The 16457-nt window shown below is 40.0% G+C and overlaps 1 protein-coding gene across 17 annotated transcripts in view; it reads left to right on the plus strand.

Annotated features, from left to right (window-relative positions):
* atp8a1 (ATPase phospholipid transporting 8A1) overlaps positions 1–16457 on the plus strand; it is a 313300-nt gene that overhangs the window by 251315 nt on the left and 45528 nt on the right. For 13 of the 17 annotated variants that reach the window (XR_011353617.1, XR_011353618.1, XM_069924781.1 and 10 more), the window contains 3 exons: positions 3293–3379; positions 10886–10964; positions 15550–15611. Coding sequence is in view for 15 of the 17 variants with exons in the window: in XM_069924781.1 (XP_069780882.1) it covers positions 3293–3379; positions 10886–10964; positions 15550–15611 (228 nt within the window). In the remaining 2 variants the exon portion in view is untranslated. Of the gene's footprint in view, positions 1–3292; positions 3380–3848; positions 7669–10885; positions 10965–15549; positions 15612–16457 lie in introns of those variants that run through there. The other 4 variants (XM_069924773.1, XM_069924776.1, XM_069924783.1 and 1 more) reach the window with 3 other exon arrangements.

The raw sequence follows: 16457 nt of genomic DNA on the forward strand, positions 1-16457 counted from the left end.
ATTCTGGGGGATTGTGGGAAGCTTGAGAAAAAATTGTAGCGACTCAGAGACATTTATATTATCCTCAGATGCTGATAAGGTTCCGGAAGACTGGAGGATGCCTAATACTGTGCCTTTATTTAATAAGGACTACAAGGTCAAGCCTGAGAACTACAAGCTGGTGAGCCTAACATTAGTGGTAGGAAAGCTACTGCAGAGGACTCTGAAGGACAGGATCTATCAGCATTTGAAAAGGCACGGTCAAATTTGGGGCAATCAGTATGGCTTCGTGGGTGGGAAATATGTCTCACAAATTTGATCAAGTATTTTGAAGAGACAACAAAGAGGATTGATGGGAGGAAAGCAGAGGACGTTGTCCACATGGACTTTATCAAAGGTCTTGACAAGATACCTCATGCTAGGACGGCCAAGAAGGTTGGATCACATGGAATCCAGGGTGAGCTGACCAATTGAATACAGAATTGGTTTGATAGTAGGAGTCAAGGGTGATAGCAGAGGGTTGTTATTCAAATTGGAGGCCTGTGGCCAGTTTCCTTAGCCACTTTTTTGTCATCTATAATACAACTGGGTTGACAAAATAGTTATCATGGTTAATAAAGTTGTAGATGGCAACAACATTGTTGGTATGGTGGAGAGTGAAAAGGATGACCTTAGGTTACAGTAAGATCTGGATGAACTGAGAAAGTGGACCTAGTAATGGCAGATGGAATTTAACTCTGAAAAATGTGAGTTGTTGCACTTTGATAGATTAAACAAGGGCAGGGCTTGCATGCTGAAAACTTGGATCCTGGGAGTCGTAGATCAGAAAGAACTAGAAGTACAGGAACATTGTTTCCTGAAAGTGACAACACAATTAAACAGGGTGGTGAGCAAGGCACTTAGCACAGGGCAGTGAATGCAGAAACAGGGACGTCATATTACAAATGTACAAGTTGTTGATAAAAACACACTTCGAGTATTTTAAATTTAAATTTAGACCAGTGATTCTCAACCTTTTTCTTTCCACTCACATACCACTTTTAAGTAATCCCTATGCCATAAGTGAGCTCTGTGATTAGTAAGGGGTTGCTTAAGGTGGTATGTGAGTGGGAGGAGAAGGTTGCGAATCACTGCTCTAGGCCTAATTGTAACTGAAATATTTTGCTTGAGAAAAATTGTCATTGGCCCATTTCCTTTGGAGTTATGAAGAAATCGTGCACATAATGAGTCAATTAGCTACAGTTCAAACAGTGGGTTTTCAAACTCAGACACCTCCCAAAGTATAGCTGCTGACAAGACTTCTTTGTGATTGCATCAGCATGGAGGTTCCAGGACAGATCTTCGGAGGTGCTGACACCCAAGAATTTGAAGTTTTTGACCCTCTCCACTACTGAATCCTTGATGAGTACTAGGTCGTGTTCCCCTGACTCGTTTCCAAAGTCCACAATCATCTCCTTGGTTTTGCTAACATTGAGTGCGTTTGTTGGTGTGACACCATTCAACGAGCTGATCTAACTCCATCCTGTACGCTTCCTCATTGCCATTGTGATTCTGCCGACAACTGTGGTGTCATTGACAAACTTGTATATGGCATTGGAATTGTGCCTGGCCACACAGTCATGGGTAAATAATGAGTAGAATAGTAGTCTAACCACATATCCTTGGGTGCACCTGTGAGCCCATGTATTTAGAGTATAGTCAACATGGTTTTATGTGTGGTATGTCGTGTTTAACCAGTCTTACAGCATTTTTCAAGGAGGTTATCAGGACATTTGAGGAAGGAAAGCCTGTGGATGTTGTCTACATGGAGTTTAGTAAGGCCTTTGACAAAGTCCCACATGGGATGTTAGTCAGGAAAGTTCAGATGCTCAGTATTCATAGTGAAGTTGTGAATTGGATTGAACAATGGCTGGAAGGGAGAAGCCAGGGGGTAGTAGTGGATAATTGTGTCTCAGACTAGTGGACTGTGACTAGTGGTGTGCCTCAGGGATCGATGCCGGGACCATTGTTGTTTATCATCTATATCAATGAACTAGATGATAATATGGTAAATTGGATCAGCAAGTTTGCAATTGACACTAAGATTTGAGGTGCTGTGGACAGCGAAAAAGGTTTTCAAAGCTTGTAGAGGGATCTGGACCACCTGGAAAATGGGATTAAAAATGCCAGATGGAATTTAATGCAGACAAGTGTGAGATGTTGCATTTTGGAAGGACAAACCAAGGACATACATGGTACTGAGGAGTGTGGTAGAACAGAGGAATCTGGGAATACAGATACATAATTCCCTGAAAGTGGCATTGCAGATAGATAGGATTGTAAAGAGAGATTTTGACATATTGTCCTTTATAAATCAAAGCACTAAGTACAGGAGTTAGGATGTTATGGAAAAATTGTATAAGACATTGGTGAGATCATATTTGGAATATTGTGTGCAGTTTTGGTCACCTAACTACAGGAAAGATATCAATAAGAAAGAAAAAGTGTAGAGAAGATCTACTTGGATGTTGCCTGGACTTCAGGAACTGAGTTACAGGGAAAGGTTAAACAGTTAAGGACTTTATTTCCTGGAACATAGAAGAATGGGGGGAGATTTGATAGAGGTGTTTAAAATTCTGAGGGAGATACAGAGTAAATGTACGGAGGACATGGGTTAAGAGTGAAATTGGAAAAATTTAAGGAACATGATGGGGCACTTCTTCACACAGAGAGTGGTGGAGATGTGGAACAAGCTGCCAGCTAAGGAGGTGAATGCGGGCTCAATTTTAACATTTAAGAAGGATTTGGACATGTACGTGGATGGACGAGGTATGGACTATGAACTGGGTGCAATTCAGTAGTACTCGCCAAAAAAGATGGTTCTGCTAGACTAGAAGGGCCAAAGGGACCTGTTTCTATTCTGTCATGTTCTATGGTTTTAAGAACCTGCCCTGGTCCAACCACACTGATGCTCTGGCCAAGAAAGCACATCCACGAATCTACTTTCTCAGAAACTTGAGCAAATTCAGCATATCGCTGAGTTTTAAATATTACATTTTTTAATTAAAATTTAATTTTTTTAATTTAGAAGACATTCAGCACAGTGATGGGCCCTTTCAGCACATGAGCCCATGCTGCCCAATTGATCTACAACCCCCAGTACATTTTGAAGGCCCAGAGGCCCTGAGGAAAGCCCATGTAGGCAAGGGGAGAATGTACAAACTCCTTACAAACAGCGTGTTATTCGAACACTGGTCCTGATCACTGACCCTTTAACAGCAATGTGCTAACTGCTACACCAACTGTGCCACCCATTTCTTTCCATCTTTTACAGGTGCAACATAGAAAGCATCCTGCCCAATGCATCACAGCTTTGGATGGGAACTGCTCTGCCAGTGTCCACAAGAAACTGGAGAGAGTGGTAAACGCAGCTCACACCATCCCACAAACTAAATTTCCCTCTATCGACTCTGTATATATCTTCTGCCTTCTCAGGAGAGCTGCTGACGTAACTTAGGACTCCTCTCACCCAGGCATGTCCTTCTTTTCCCCCTCCCCTTCAATCAGGCAAAAAATACGTGCTTGGAAACACACCTCCAGATTCAAGGAATTTATTTCCTAATCTTATGAGACTCTAGCATGATTCTTACACCGGTAAAAGATGGTGCCCTTACACTATATTTTATAACTATAATTTCCTGCACTGTTTTGTCCTTTTGACCCTGCATATTTGACTATTATAACACTACTCCTGACACTGTCTTATTTATTGGTTATTATTGCACTATCTGCTGTATGATTTCATGTACTTTGATAGCATGCAATACAAAGCTTCTTGCTGTATTTCAAGCACTTCAGTTTAATTATTGTGTTTCTGTTGCCATATACAGGGCAGACCAAGAATAGAATGAGAATTGCCTTCCTTGAGAGGATTAATGGAAAGATGAACAGTTTTTTTTTGAACGTCTGGTATCTTCATGATTAGTTATTGATGAGGCGTTTACATTAAGTTATTGAATTAACTGATTTTGATTTCCCCATTGAATGATTTGAACCCTGTCTTTGAATAGTTCTGGCTGTTGGTTTACCAGTCCAGTCATTATGCCAAGTTCAAATTTATTGTCTTGAGTATGTACATGACATCACATACAACCCTGAGATTCTTTTTTTCCTATGGGCATGGCAGAATTTCTCCTTACCTGTAGTGTAAACTGTATTCAAGAAAAAGATGCATATACAAACGAGAAAAATGTGAACAAAGAAGGAAATGTAAACAAGCTGCAAAATCAGAAAAAAATGTATATTCGCTAATAAATAATGTGCAATGTAAGAGTCCTTAAATCTCTGATTGAGTCTGTCCTTTAGGAGTTTGATGGTGGACGGGTTGCAACTGTTCCTGAACCTGGTGGTATGAGTCTTGTGATACTGATACCACAATGAGGACAGAGCATGTCCTGGGCTGTGTGAATCCTTGATGATTGCTGCTGCTCTCCAACAGCAGCATTCCATGTAGAATTTTTGGATGGTGGGGAGAGATTTGCCTATGATGTACTGGGCTCTGTCCACTACCTTTTGCAGGGCTTTCTGTTCAGAGATATTGGTGCCCCTATACCAGGCCATGATGCAACCAATCAGCACACTTTCCACTACACATCTGTAGAATTTTGCCAAGGTTTTTGATGTCATTACCAAATGTCCGCAAACTCTCGAGAAAGTAAAAGTACTAACATTCTTTCTTCACGATGACATTAGCGTGTTGGGTTTAGGAAAGGTTCTTTGAGATAGTGACTCCCAAGAATTTAGATTTGCTCATCCTCTCTACCTCTGATCCCCCAATGATCACTGGATCACACATCCTCTGCTTTTCCTAAAGTCTACAATCAGCTCCTTGGTTTTGGTGCTATTGAGTGAGAAGTTGTTAGTACACCATTCTCCCAAGTGCATGTTAACTTGTTATGCAACCTACTACTGTGGTATTGCCAGAAAATTTGTAAACTGTGTTGTCATACCAAGCCACTCTGGTGTAGGTATAAAACGAGTAGGGCAGTGGGCCAAGTACACAGCATTGTGTTACTGATGAAAATTGTGGAAGGGATGTTCTTACTAATCTGCACTGATTTGGGACTGGAGGTGAAGAAATCCAGGATCCAATTACACATTGGGGTTATTGAGGCCCAGGTCTTGGAGTTTGCTGATCAATTTTGAGAGAATTGTGTTATTGAATGTTGAACTGTAGTCAATAAAGAGCATCTGATGTATGCACCTTTGCTGTCCTGGTGTTCCAGGGTTTTGTGTAGAGCCTATGAAATGGCATCTGCTGTGGATGTGTTTCTATGGTAGACAAATTGCAACTGATCCATGTCGCCACTCAGACAGGAGATGATATGTTTCAACACTAGCTTTTCAAAACACTTTGTGTCAATGATCAGTGGTCATACTTCTTGAGAACTGGTACGACTGAGGCGTATTTGAAACACGTGAGTACCACGCGTCGGAGTGAAATGTTGAAGATATCCATGAAAACATTGACTAGTTGGTCAGCACAATTTTTCAGTACTCAGCCGAGTACTCCGTCCAGACAGGATGTTTCCCTTGGATTCACTCTCCTGAGAGCAAACAGCACATCATCCTCAGATTCTGATTTGAACTTGAAACAGTTTTCATCAACTGCAGAAAAGGGAACTAGTGAATCTATTAAGATCTAATCGTATTACAGTAAAGAAAATCACAGCAGGATTTTCCATGAAGATTATATTGATTTATGATATTATAAAAGAGGAAAAATATATCTGCAATTGTCATTTGGATGTTAAAAATTAATTAAAATCTTCCTTTAGTGATTAAAGAGATGAAGAGGAGATGGTATATTGACTGTTTAAGAAGATTCATTCTCTGGTGTATTAAAATCATAGTTTTACACCGCAGAACAGTTCTTTGGTCCAACTTGTCCATACCAGCCAAGTTGGCATTCTGGGCTAATCCCAAATGTCTGTATTTGGTCCATATCCTTCCAGGCATTTCCAATCCACATATTTGTCCCAATGTCTCTTGACCATTCTAATTGTACCCACTTCTTGAGCTATTCGTCCCAGATGAACTACACTCTGTGTGAGAAAGTTTCCCCTCAGGTTCCTCTTAAACCTTTTCTCCTCTTACCTTAAAACATATGTCCTCTGCTTCTAGAATCATCTACCAAGGGAAATAGACTATGAACATTCACTTTAAACATCTTTCTCATCATTTTATCAGCTCACCCTTCCACCTCTTACATTATTAAGAATGAAGACCTTACTTATTGAACCTCACCCTAGAACTCTAGTCCTGGCAAAATTCTGGTGAATTTTTTAATGTGCACAGTAATCCAAGTGTGCTCTGACAAATGCCCTGTACGGCTATATCATAAAGTCCCAACTTTTCTACTCAGTACTTCACGCAATGCCAAAAACCACCATCTCCATTCTGTCCACTTGAGTTATCATACTCAGGGAATTATGCATCTCTATCCTGGATCTCTGTTCTACAACACTCTCCAAGGCTCAGCCATTCATCCTGTGTCCTACTTATTGAAATGCAACACCTTACTCTTTTCAGATTAAATTCCACTTGCTACCCCTTGACCCACCTTCCCAACTGATCTGGATCCTGTTGTTCTCTTAGAATCCTAACCCACTGTCCACCACACTAATTTTGGTGTCATCTGCAAATTTGCTAATCATAAAAATGTAAGAAATAGGAGCAGGAGTAGGCCATCCAGCCCATCAAGCCTGCTCCACCATTCAGTAAGTTGATGCTGATCTGATGATGGGCTCATTTTCACCTACCTGCCTTTTCCCTATATCCCTAAATTCCCTTACTATGTAAAAGCATATCCAACCTTGTCTCAAATAGATTTACTGAGGTAGTCTTCACTGCTTCAATGGGTAGCCAATTCCACCAGCCTCTGGGAAAAGCAGTTCCTCCTCATCTCTGTCCTAAATCTACTACCCTGAATCTTGAGGCGATGTCCCCTAGTTTTGCTCTCCTCTACCAATTGAAACAACTTACCTACCTCTGTCTTACCTATGCCTTTCATCATTTTATATGTTTCTATAAGATCCCCTCAGTCTCTCCTCATACACTAAACCTTTCATCTCTGGAATCAGCCTGGTGAACCTCCTCCAAAGCCAGTACTACATCCTTCCTCAAGTAGTGAGACCAGACTGCACACAGTACTAATCGTGATGTCCTCATCTCATCTCATCTCTGGGTGTACACACTGCCAATTTTGTTATAACCCTTTCAAGTAGCACCAGCAAATCTCCCTGCCAGAATAATAATGATTTATTGTCATATACATGGTGCAATATACACATGCATCAAATGTCTTGCTTGCTGCAGTTGAACAGATCCTTGAAATGTTGTGTCAATAAGTTATGCTATAACTGTGTTTGCACCATAACAGTCTACTTGCATATACATTTCAAAGGTGCTTCACTTAATTAAATAGAAACTACAATAGGAGATAGAATATTGGTTCTTCTCCCCCCACCCCCCGCCCCAGCTCAGGAACAACCCATCCCTTTCATACAAGATCACTTCTGCCTCAGAAGACATCTCTTTATTCTGTGGCAGGACTTTAACAAGAGTATTTATTTGATTGTTTCTATTTTTTCGAATACCATTTCAGCCTTTCGCTTGAAGTAAATAGTTCACTGTTTTTATTTAATGTTCTTTGCTTGCATAAAACTTCTGTTCTGAAGTATTTTTGAACACTTCACAACTTGATAAATATTTCATTCTTCTTGTGTGCAGTAAGTTATGCTATAACTGTATTTGCACCATAACAGTTAACTTGCATATACATTTCAAATTTTTTTCATTTAATTAAACTGGCAAAGGATCTGAAACATGTCGAGACTAGATGAGTCTACCATAGAGGTAACAGGCATGCATTTAATGGATTTCATATAATGCTTCATAAATCAGTAAGGTATTCAAGACTGTGCATTAAGAATGTCTGGAGATAGTGTACGATATGGAAGTTGGCAGAATAATTTGAGTGTACAAACCCAGCTGTTGGTTTAATGGTGAGTATAATAGAGGGCAGTTAGTAGTAAATCAGTCAAACATGAAATATTTAATGGAAAACTATGTGACATCAAGAAAGAGTAGGGCAGGAAAGGAGGAAGGGTGTAAATAAGAACGTAATAAATAAATATTGTTGTGGTGAACTGCTGTACACACTTTAATCTGGCTTCGCCCCACCCTGTGACTGGACCCATGGCTTCTCCCTGTATAGGCTCCAACACCATAACCCAACCCCTGAAAGCCTGGGTCAGTCACAGCACAGGATGCTCTTCAAATTTATGGTAAATAAAAGCCTATCGTTCCATAACTCTAGTCGTTTGAGGTATTGACAGGGCTTCAATTTTATTCACAATAGTTTTTTTTTCCCAACGATGGAACAACTCTTGAAGTCTGATAAGCTGAAGATCGACCCACAATCACCAGAAGCCTCAGACTGCTTTGAATGCTGGCTATGTTGCTTTGAGGTCTTTCAACAGAACTTCACTGGAGTTGTGGCCATGGAAGCAAACATGCTGCACCTCCTCTTCTCCCGGGTCAGACATCGAGTGTTCCCGATGATCAGGGACGCCTCAACATACACAGAGAGACAATGAATATACTCAAGGACCAGAATAGGGAGAAAGTTAATGAGGTATACACCAGGCACATGCTGGCTACCTGCAGATAGCAACCAGGTGAATCGAGCGGCAAGTTCCTCCAGGCTCTGGGTGGACGCGCATGAGCTTGCAAATTCCAGTTGGTGTCAGCTGCCCAAACCACAGAGGACGTAATCCAGAATGCCTATGTTGCAGGCGTCAGGTCGGACTATGTGAGCCAGAGGCTACTTGAGCAGGGTAAGTTAAACCTAAGAGAGACTCTTGACCTCGTGAAATCACTGGAGATTGTCCTCTGTAACATGGAAGCATACTCACCTAATGGCGCGGGGACCACATGAGGGCCGCCACCTTGGGTCTCAGGTCCACATGCTACCAGCCTACTACAGCATTTGATGAGTGAACCCACCACAGCTGCAGTCTCCCAGGAGCACCCAAAGTGCTACTTCTGCGGTCAACCAAAGAATCCCCGAAAACGCTGCCCGGCGAAAGACACTACTTGCTCGAAGTACAGAAAGAAGAGGCACTATGTAAAGGTATGTCCATCGCAGCCACCTTCCAGTTGCAGTGTCGCCCTGTCATGGGAGTTGCCATTTTGGCCACCATCAGCTTCTGGGGATGACCATGCCACTGCTTAGGCATTGCCATTATGTTCCCAGACTACGACTGGACCAAAACAGCCTATAACAACTCTCCCACTCTATGATGGACATCTCAATCAATGATCAGGTGACAAGATGCCTCTTTGATTGCAGAAACACAGAATTTTACCCATCCAATACAGTGCAATGTTATTCCCTTAAAGAAAAGCAAGTAAGCTGTAAAGTCACCCTGGCCTCAAAGTCCCACTCAACTGAGATTTGCAGCTTTGCCACTGACGCTGACTGTGCTGGGCATGACTTATAAGAACTTTAAACTCTTCATCATGTGCGCCAGTGCTGCTGGGGTTGGATTTTCAGTGCCACCTCGAGTGTCACAATGCAATACAACAGTCCCCCGTCCCGTCCCCCACCAGCCCAACTGACATGCGGTCTCTCTATTCTATTATTTGAAGTGCTGGGCAATGTTCCTGGTGACTCTTTGCCTTACGGCAGACAAAAGTTGATGTACTGTATATTATGTATGTTTTTTAATGTATTATTACAAGACAATAAAAGGAACATTGAACCTTAATATGGAGCATGTGCAGGCAGAAGAGATTTAGTTTAATTTGGCATCACGTTCAGTGCAAGCATTATATTCTGCTGTTCGATGGTTTAACTGTTCTGCATTTGCTTCAGCCCTACAAATTATTAAATGAGCAATTTCATGAGTTTTTAATAATTTAAATAGAAAAAAAATCAGTTGTTTATTAATTTTTAGCACATTATTGGGATAGTTACAGTATGTATGTGTGTACATGTGTATGTATATATGTATATGCATGTGTATGTATTTATATATGTGTGTGTACGTATAAATGGTAAAGAGAGATGGTGTAGCGGGCTGAGCAGCTGAGTAACACAGAGGGCTGAACTGCCGCCTGTACAGTTGAAAGAACAGCCGCGCAGCACCGCAGGCCTAATCGTCACTCACTCACCTGGTCAAAAGGCTGTGCAGCACTATGGACCAAATTGCAGCGCACTGCAGAGTTGGGTGCTCACCTACAAAATGGCATGGGGCACCCATCGTCTTCATTTTAAGCCACGCACACTTTGAGTGCATTTCAGGGACATGATAACATCACTTCCAGTCCCGGGTGTCTAGGCCAGAAGTGATGGAAAAGCGGAGGCAAATTTGAATAAATTGTCTGCTGTCTAACCATTGATTTAGTAGCTCTACTGGAGTCACTACAATAGAATAATAAATCAAAACATTTATTTAAAATGGGTGTTTTTGCTACATTGGTCAAAATTTATATTACTCACATAGTTTAATTGTTTGAGTTTGTAACGAGGTGGTGCTGGTTTTTAAAATATTGTTTATTAAGTGGAAATCTAATTTCTATCTTTGAGAATTAGTCTTCTGGCGAGGGATTTGTGCAGCCATGCCAGAGACTGAAAATATAGCAATCATATCAAAAGATGCTGCTGTAGGCAAAAGAACAGAGGGAAATAAAGGCCCAAGTACTTAAAAGATTAAAAGTGGTTGTCAGTAAAAACACCACACAGTGGCGGTGGGACAAAAACACACTTAGTGAATTTGAAACTACGATAAAGAGAGGGGGGTTAAAGTTCACAGTGCTGGTTTGTCGTAAATGGTTCTCATGGATTTTTCTTTTCCCATAGGTTTTCTGGGTTCATTGTTTGAATGGCCTGTTCCACTCGATTATTCTGTTTTGGTTCCCACTGGAAGCCCTCAAGCATGGTAAGCAGCATAAGGCAAACAGTAATGTAGAGCTGGATCTTTTTGGGTTACTTTTCTTTCATTCTTCATGTAATCCAAGACTTGATCGGTGCATCAACTTTTACTTCTAAACTATCAACTGCAGAATTCAATATTTACCCTTCTATTCAACTGTGCTATTCATCTGAAGTCCAATGTTTAATTGATTGGAACTGGAAACTTCAAATATTTGCATAATTGAGATACCAAATGTACAATGCCTTTAGTCAAGAAACCATTTTTGTATTTGTTCTTGCTGGCGGGGAGCTTTGCATTTTTTAAAACAATGTTTTGAAAGCATTACATTTGTCAGACAAATTAATCCAAAGTAAATTTCCATCCAGTGAAAACATCTGCACTTTACCTCACGAGGGTAAGGAAAGCTTGGTGTCGGAGTGCTCATCCTCAAGATATAGACTGCTACAAGGTTTCCTAACCAGGGCATGTACATTTAAATGTCTACTGTATTAGTGAATTTTATGCCAACAGCATCAAATGTGTTTGGATTTAGAAAACTGTTCAGCAAAATATCAACAGTGCTCACTTCAGCTTTGAACGATACATAAAAGGTTAGTATCTATAGTCATCAATCACCATGGATAGGTTCTGTGATCCCTCATTTATCCTTCCATGTACTACAAAGTTGTTAATAATCTGTAAATGTCAGTGATTCATTTACCACCCTCTTGTATTCTGCTGCACTGCCTTGGTTGTGGTTTTCAGAACAGCAGCTGGAATGTCCACTTGTTTCATACAGGAGACTACTTTTAACACATACGTCTCTGTCCAAGACACATGTAGGATCCTGTGTGCAACTTTGAAGTAGTAAACCTTGGAGTACACACTGCACACCCTCTGGCCACTTCTACTGTTGTTAAATGGTTGAACCGTCAATCCTCAAAGCAGCTTGAAACTATTTTCTTTGTGTAGACAGTGGATACCCCACTCATCCATCAGCCTTCTTTGCAGGCACAACCCCCACCAGGCTTTGATTGGTCAGCGCTACATACTATGAAGCTGAATCTCTGCCTTCCATACCTAGTAAAGACTCCTAGGCCCTTGCAAATGAAGGCTGAGCTTCCAAATAACATAGTCTCAGCCTTGAGAAAACAATGAGAATCTGAATAGGCTCAGCAGTTAGGTAGCATCCATGGAGAGAAATAGTCACTGCTTTGGGACTCATCCATCCACTACCTTTACACAACTATATATTTTTTAATATTTTTTTTTTAAACTGCAGATTCTTGGTATCTGAAAATAGAGGGAAATTGCTAGAAATACTCATATGGTCAACCAGAATCTGTAGAAAGAGTTTGTCCAGACTTGAGAATCAGAAAAGATGGTGGTCAGATCAGTGGTAAAAAGTAAATATCTCTAATATAATGAGACCAAATAAATTGGTGTTGGCAAAGAAACTAAACCTCTCCCATTTTTTTCACCCTTTATAGTGATTTTCTTGCCTGTGTCCATCCCTTTTGTGACCAAAAATAAGTACTTTTTTTAAGCTTTTGCCCTTTTAATAAAGTGTCAGACCAGAATCATGTTTCTCGTTCCATAAATGCTGCCTTGCATGCTGAGTGCTACCAGCACATTTTCTTTGCTTTCAGACAACAGGGTAGTAGTCTATTGTTACCAATATATTTTCAAATACATGTTTGTGGTTAACTGAGTGCTTTGTATCACTTGTTCAATTCCAGAACACAGTGATATCATATTTTGTTTTAGCCTGTTTTCCAGACAAATTAAACCAAACTGGGCAATCATTAATCTTGGGTTTTCTTTTATCAATGGGTGTAAACTGTGAACCCTTGAGCGAACATCTCAAGCTTCTTGCTTAGGTGTCCACTTCATACTTTGGAGCCCAACTTGTCATCATCAGCCTAAGGGCAAATTCAGTGGGACATTGGAAGAAATAAATAGGGGAGGGAGGTGACTGGAATCCTTAGGCGTGATCTTACATGAAAAATATGCCTTTGACAACCACTGAATTTGCTGGGGAAATATTTATGTTGCACCTGATGCATCACTATCCAATTTTCTGAAATGGGTGTACTTTAAGCATCAGACTGCTTGTTCGAATTTGGTGGGGTGCATGAGCATAAAATGGGGCATTCGGCTCCAGAATTAGTCTTTTTTGGTTTTGTGCACATAGATACATCCAAAATCAATTCCCTTTTTGCATACAAGGTCAGAGGCAAAGTTGACTGCAATTTGCTGCAGCAGATTTTGGGGTGGTGGAAAAATGTTTCCTAGCAGTTTATACTTCAGTAGGTTTAATTTCAGTCTTCATGACTTTGCTAAGCAACCTTGTCTGGGTGCTGCTCACTTTGCCTCCTCAGATACAGTGGAAAGGCATAGATTTGGCGTGATCTCAGACCCTGCTTCACTCTCCTCTCACCCACCTCCCAACCTTTGCAGGTAATGAAACTTCCAGAAAGGCTGCAGCTCTTGTGGTTCACTGCTCTAATGTCAGTTGTTTTTGATAGTGGAGTTGCTCTTCAAAGGCCACTTAGACAGTCACCTCTTCAAACTCATCTGTTCTCCACTTCAACAACCAAACTACTTTGAATCACGCTCGTTCTTTCAATAAAATAAGGAAACTAACGAAGGAAAGATGAAAATGAAACTATCACAGATATCTGAATTAGATAACTGTCCAAAATACCTCATACAAAAAGGAGGCTTGGAATCTGATCTACCTGGTGAAGGGCTATTATTGTTAAACTTTATCTGCAAGATCACATCACTGTCAACCACATCATGTGGGACTAGTCACATGCAGGCAAACCAGCGAAAGGAAAATCACTTTGAATTTTCTGGTCTTTGTCGGGTATAACCCACAAATGTACAGATTTATTCAATTCCTAACCACTGTCAGTTTATATGATAATCAAAAAACACTGCGGATTCTCAGTCTGAAATCAAAACAGAAAAGGGCTGAAAATAAGATGCTGGTATCAAGATGGAAAAAGAAAGGATTAATATTTCCCATTTTTTTCTCTTTTACCATCTGCATATCCTTTTGTATACTGTAGATTAGCTGAATGAAAAGATGAAATGCATCTTTGTCATGTGCTGCAGCAGTATTTGAGCAATAACTAATTGAATGCTGCAATTCAATGCTGGGATGTGCTGCCTTGCCAGAGGTGCTCTTTCAGATGAACCAAAGTTCTCTTGACCTTTCTCAAGGGGTTTGGATCTTGTGGTAATGTTCAAAGAAAAACAGGAGCTCTCACAATCTGCCTGCACTGGACTGTTCATCTTCTTGCTATACGAGCGATCTGGTGATGTGTAGGAGTTTTCTGCTGTCACAGTAATTGTTTGATTATTTTATTCAAAGTGTCTTGAGTTATTTCTCTGAGATTTTTAAGAGCAGGCATGATTGAATATGTGAATACTTGCTGAGACTGCACTTTTCCCAGTCTGATTCCATACAGAATGACTTGTTATTTTTGCAAACTGAAAGCTTTTAAGTGATTAAATAGGGAATAAGTGGAGTAGAGTAAGTCACTGAAGTGCAGACTGTACATCAGTATATTAGCACTTATGGATTACATTCTGCCAACACCACAACATCAGGCTCAAACATCTGATAAGAAAGGGGTCCAACATTACAGAAGTCCTGAGACAGCAAGTATCTGGCATTCTTCAAATTTCCATCATTCTAGTGTCCCTGTTGTAATGTTGATACTTGCAACTATTTGCTGATCCATTCCACTTGGAGTTTCCCTTCATCCTTTGGTAGACCATATTTTACAATGTCATCATTTAGTATACTATTATGTTACCTTGTACCTATGCTTTGGATGCTTTAGTTCCCACATCCTCTGCAGTCTTTCAATGACTCCGATCAGAATTCCCAGTATTGAAACATTGCTATTTCTGTTATCACAGCCATCCATGTGGAGCAGTTACCATTCACTGCTTCTCTTTTTAATGTTTTTGTATAACTAATTCATTATCCAGGGTCTAACTTATAATTTGCCTCCCATCCCAAGAGCATTCAGTTTAGTCAGAAAGGCCTTGATCAGATGTTTTTATTTTAAAGTTAAGATAAATCATACCAACCATGTTAATGTCATCCATTTCATTTATTGCAACATAAAACTCCCAGTTAATGTTTTTGGCCTGGGTATATGAAAGTCTTTGCCTTAGAATTATTATTTTTATGCTCACAAAGTGTTCTCAGCTTGCTACTTATGGAATCGACTCACAATTTTTCTCCCACAGTAGATGTCAAGCCACCTGGCCTAAATTTTCTAAGGTCATTCTTCTCACTTATTTTGAAAGTTTAGAAAGAAATTAGTTATGTGCCGTGCATAAGATGTACCCCAGAGCACAGTGATGGTTTTAAAAAAAAATCTGCTGCTATTATATCTTTCTTACAATAATCCTGGAGGAACAGTTACTCACAATAACCTAGTTCTTTTAAATATTAGCTCATACATTAACTTTGAAAAATCTACTGCTGCGATATGACAAGCAGATGTGGGATTATTTTCTTGGAGCTTTCAGCATCTAATAATTTGAACTATTGAACTCATGTTAGTGTTTTTACTTCCTGCAGACATTGTATTTGGAAATGGAAAGACGCCCGGCTGCTTGCTACTGGGAAATATGGTTTACACAGTAAGTCCATAAGTACTCATCATCTTAAAAATCTTGTGATATCATTCAATGATTAATTACAACATTTCTCCTCCTGTAGATCAAAATACTTCTGCAAATTTGGTGAATAAATGTAAATACTGCTGTCTGCTTTTTGTTGCCCATCTGAAACTCTCTTGAATTGAAATTTGGTTGGGTTATTGAAAACGATTACAAGAGATGACATATGATTAAGCTTGGCTTCTAATTAAAAGCTGAGTTCAAACTAAGTTGTCATAGGATCAGTGTGGACTTTATTTTTGAGACACTGACTCAATAATTAGGAAGGGAAGTCCATTATACTTTAAAGAAGTCTGAAGACCACTCCACCCATTGAATCTTGGTTCACTCACCAAGACTTCATTTTCAGCACCCCTTTTTATAAGTAAATATGTGCTTTATTGCTGTATTCATCTCTTTTGGTCTTGTCTTTCATTGCTTTTCTTTTTGGTTCTAGCCTTAACTGAGAAGTGTTTAACTTAAAGAATATAATCTCATTTCTATCATTCTCCCTTTTGTGCGGAATTTATAGCCATCCTTCAGGTTAAGCTTTTTATTGTCGTGTTTCTGTCATCATTTCTTGCCACATCTTCCCTCAACCATTTCCAAATATTTCAGATACAGTGACCCTACTATGAAATGTGACCACTGATATTTACAAGGCAGCTTCATATTCTCACCACAGGATCCTATGCAATAATATAATTTCCGTTACTTACAGAACTCCATCCAAAACTAAATGTAGTCAGAGCAAAACTATTTTCACCAATACTGATCATCAAGATTTGGAAAGAATTGCAAGCATTCTGTAAGCCAGAATTCCCAGAA

Source organism: Narcine bancroftii, chromosome 3 (genome assembly GCF_036971445.1).
Source record: "Narcine bancroftii isolate sNarBan1 chromosome 3, sNarBan1.hap1, whole genome shotgun sequence".
Classification (NCBI taxonomy): Eukaryota; Metazoa; Chordata; class Chondrichthyes; order Torpediniformes; family Narcinidae; genus Narcine; species Narcine bancroftii.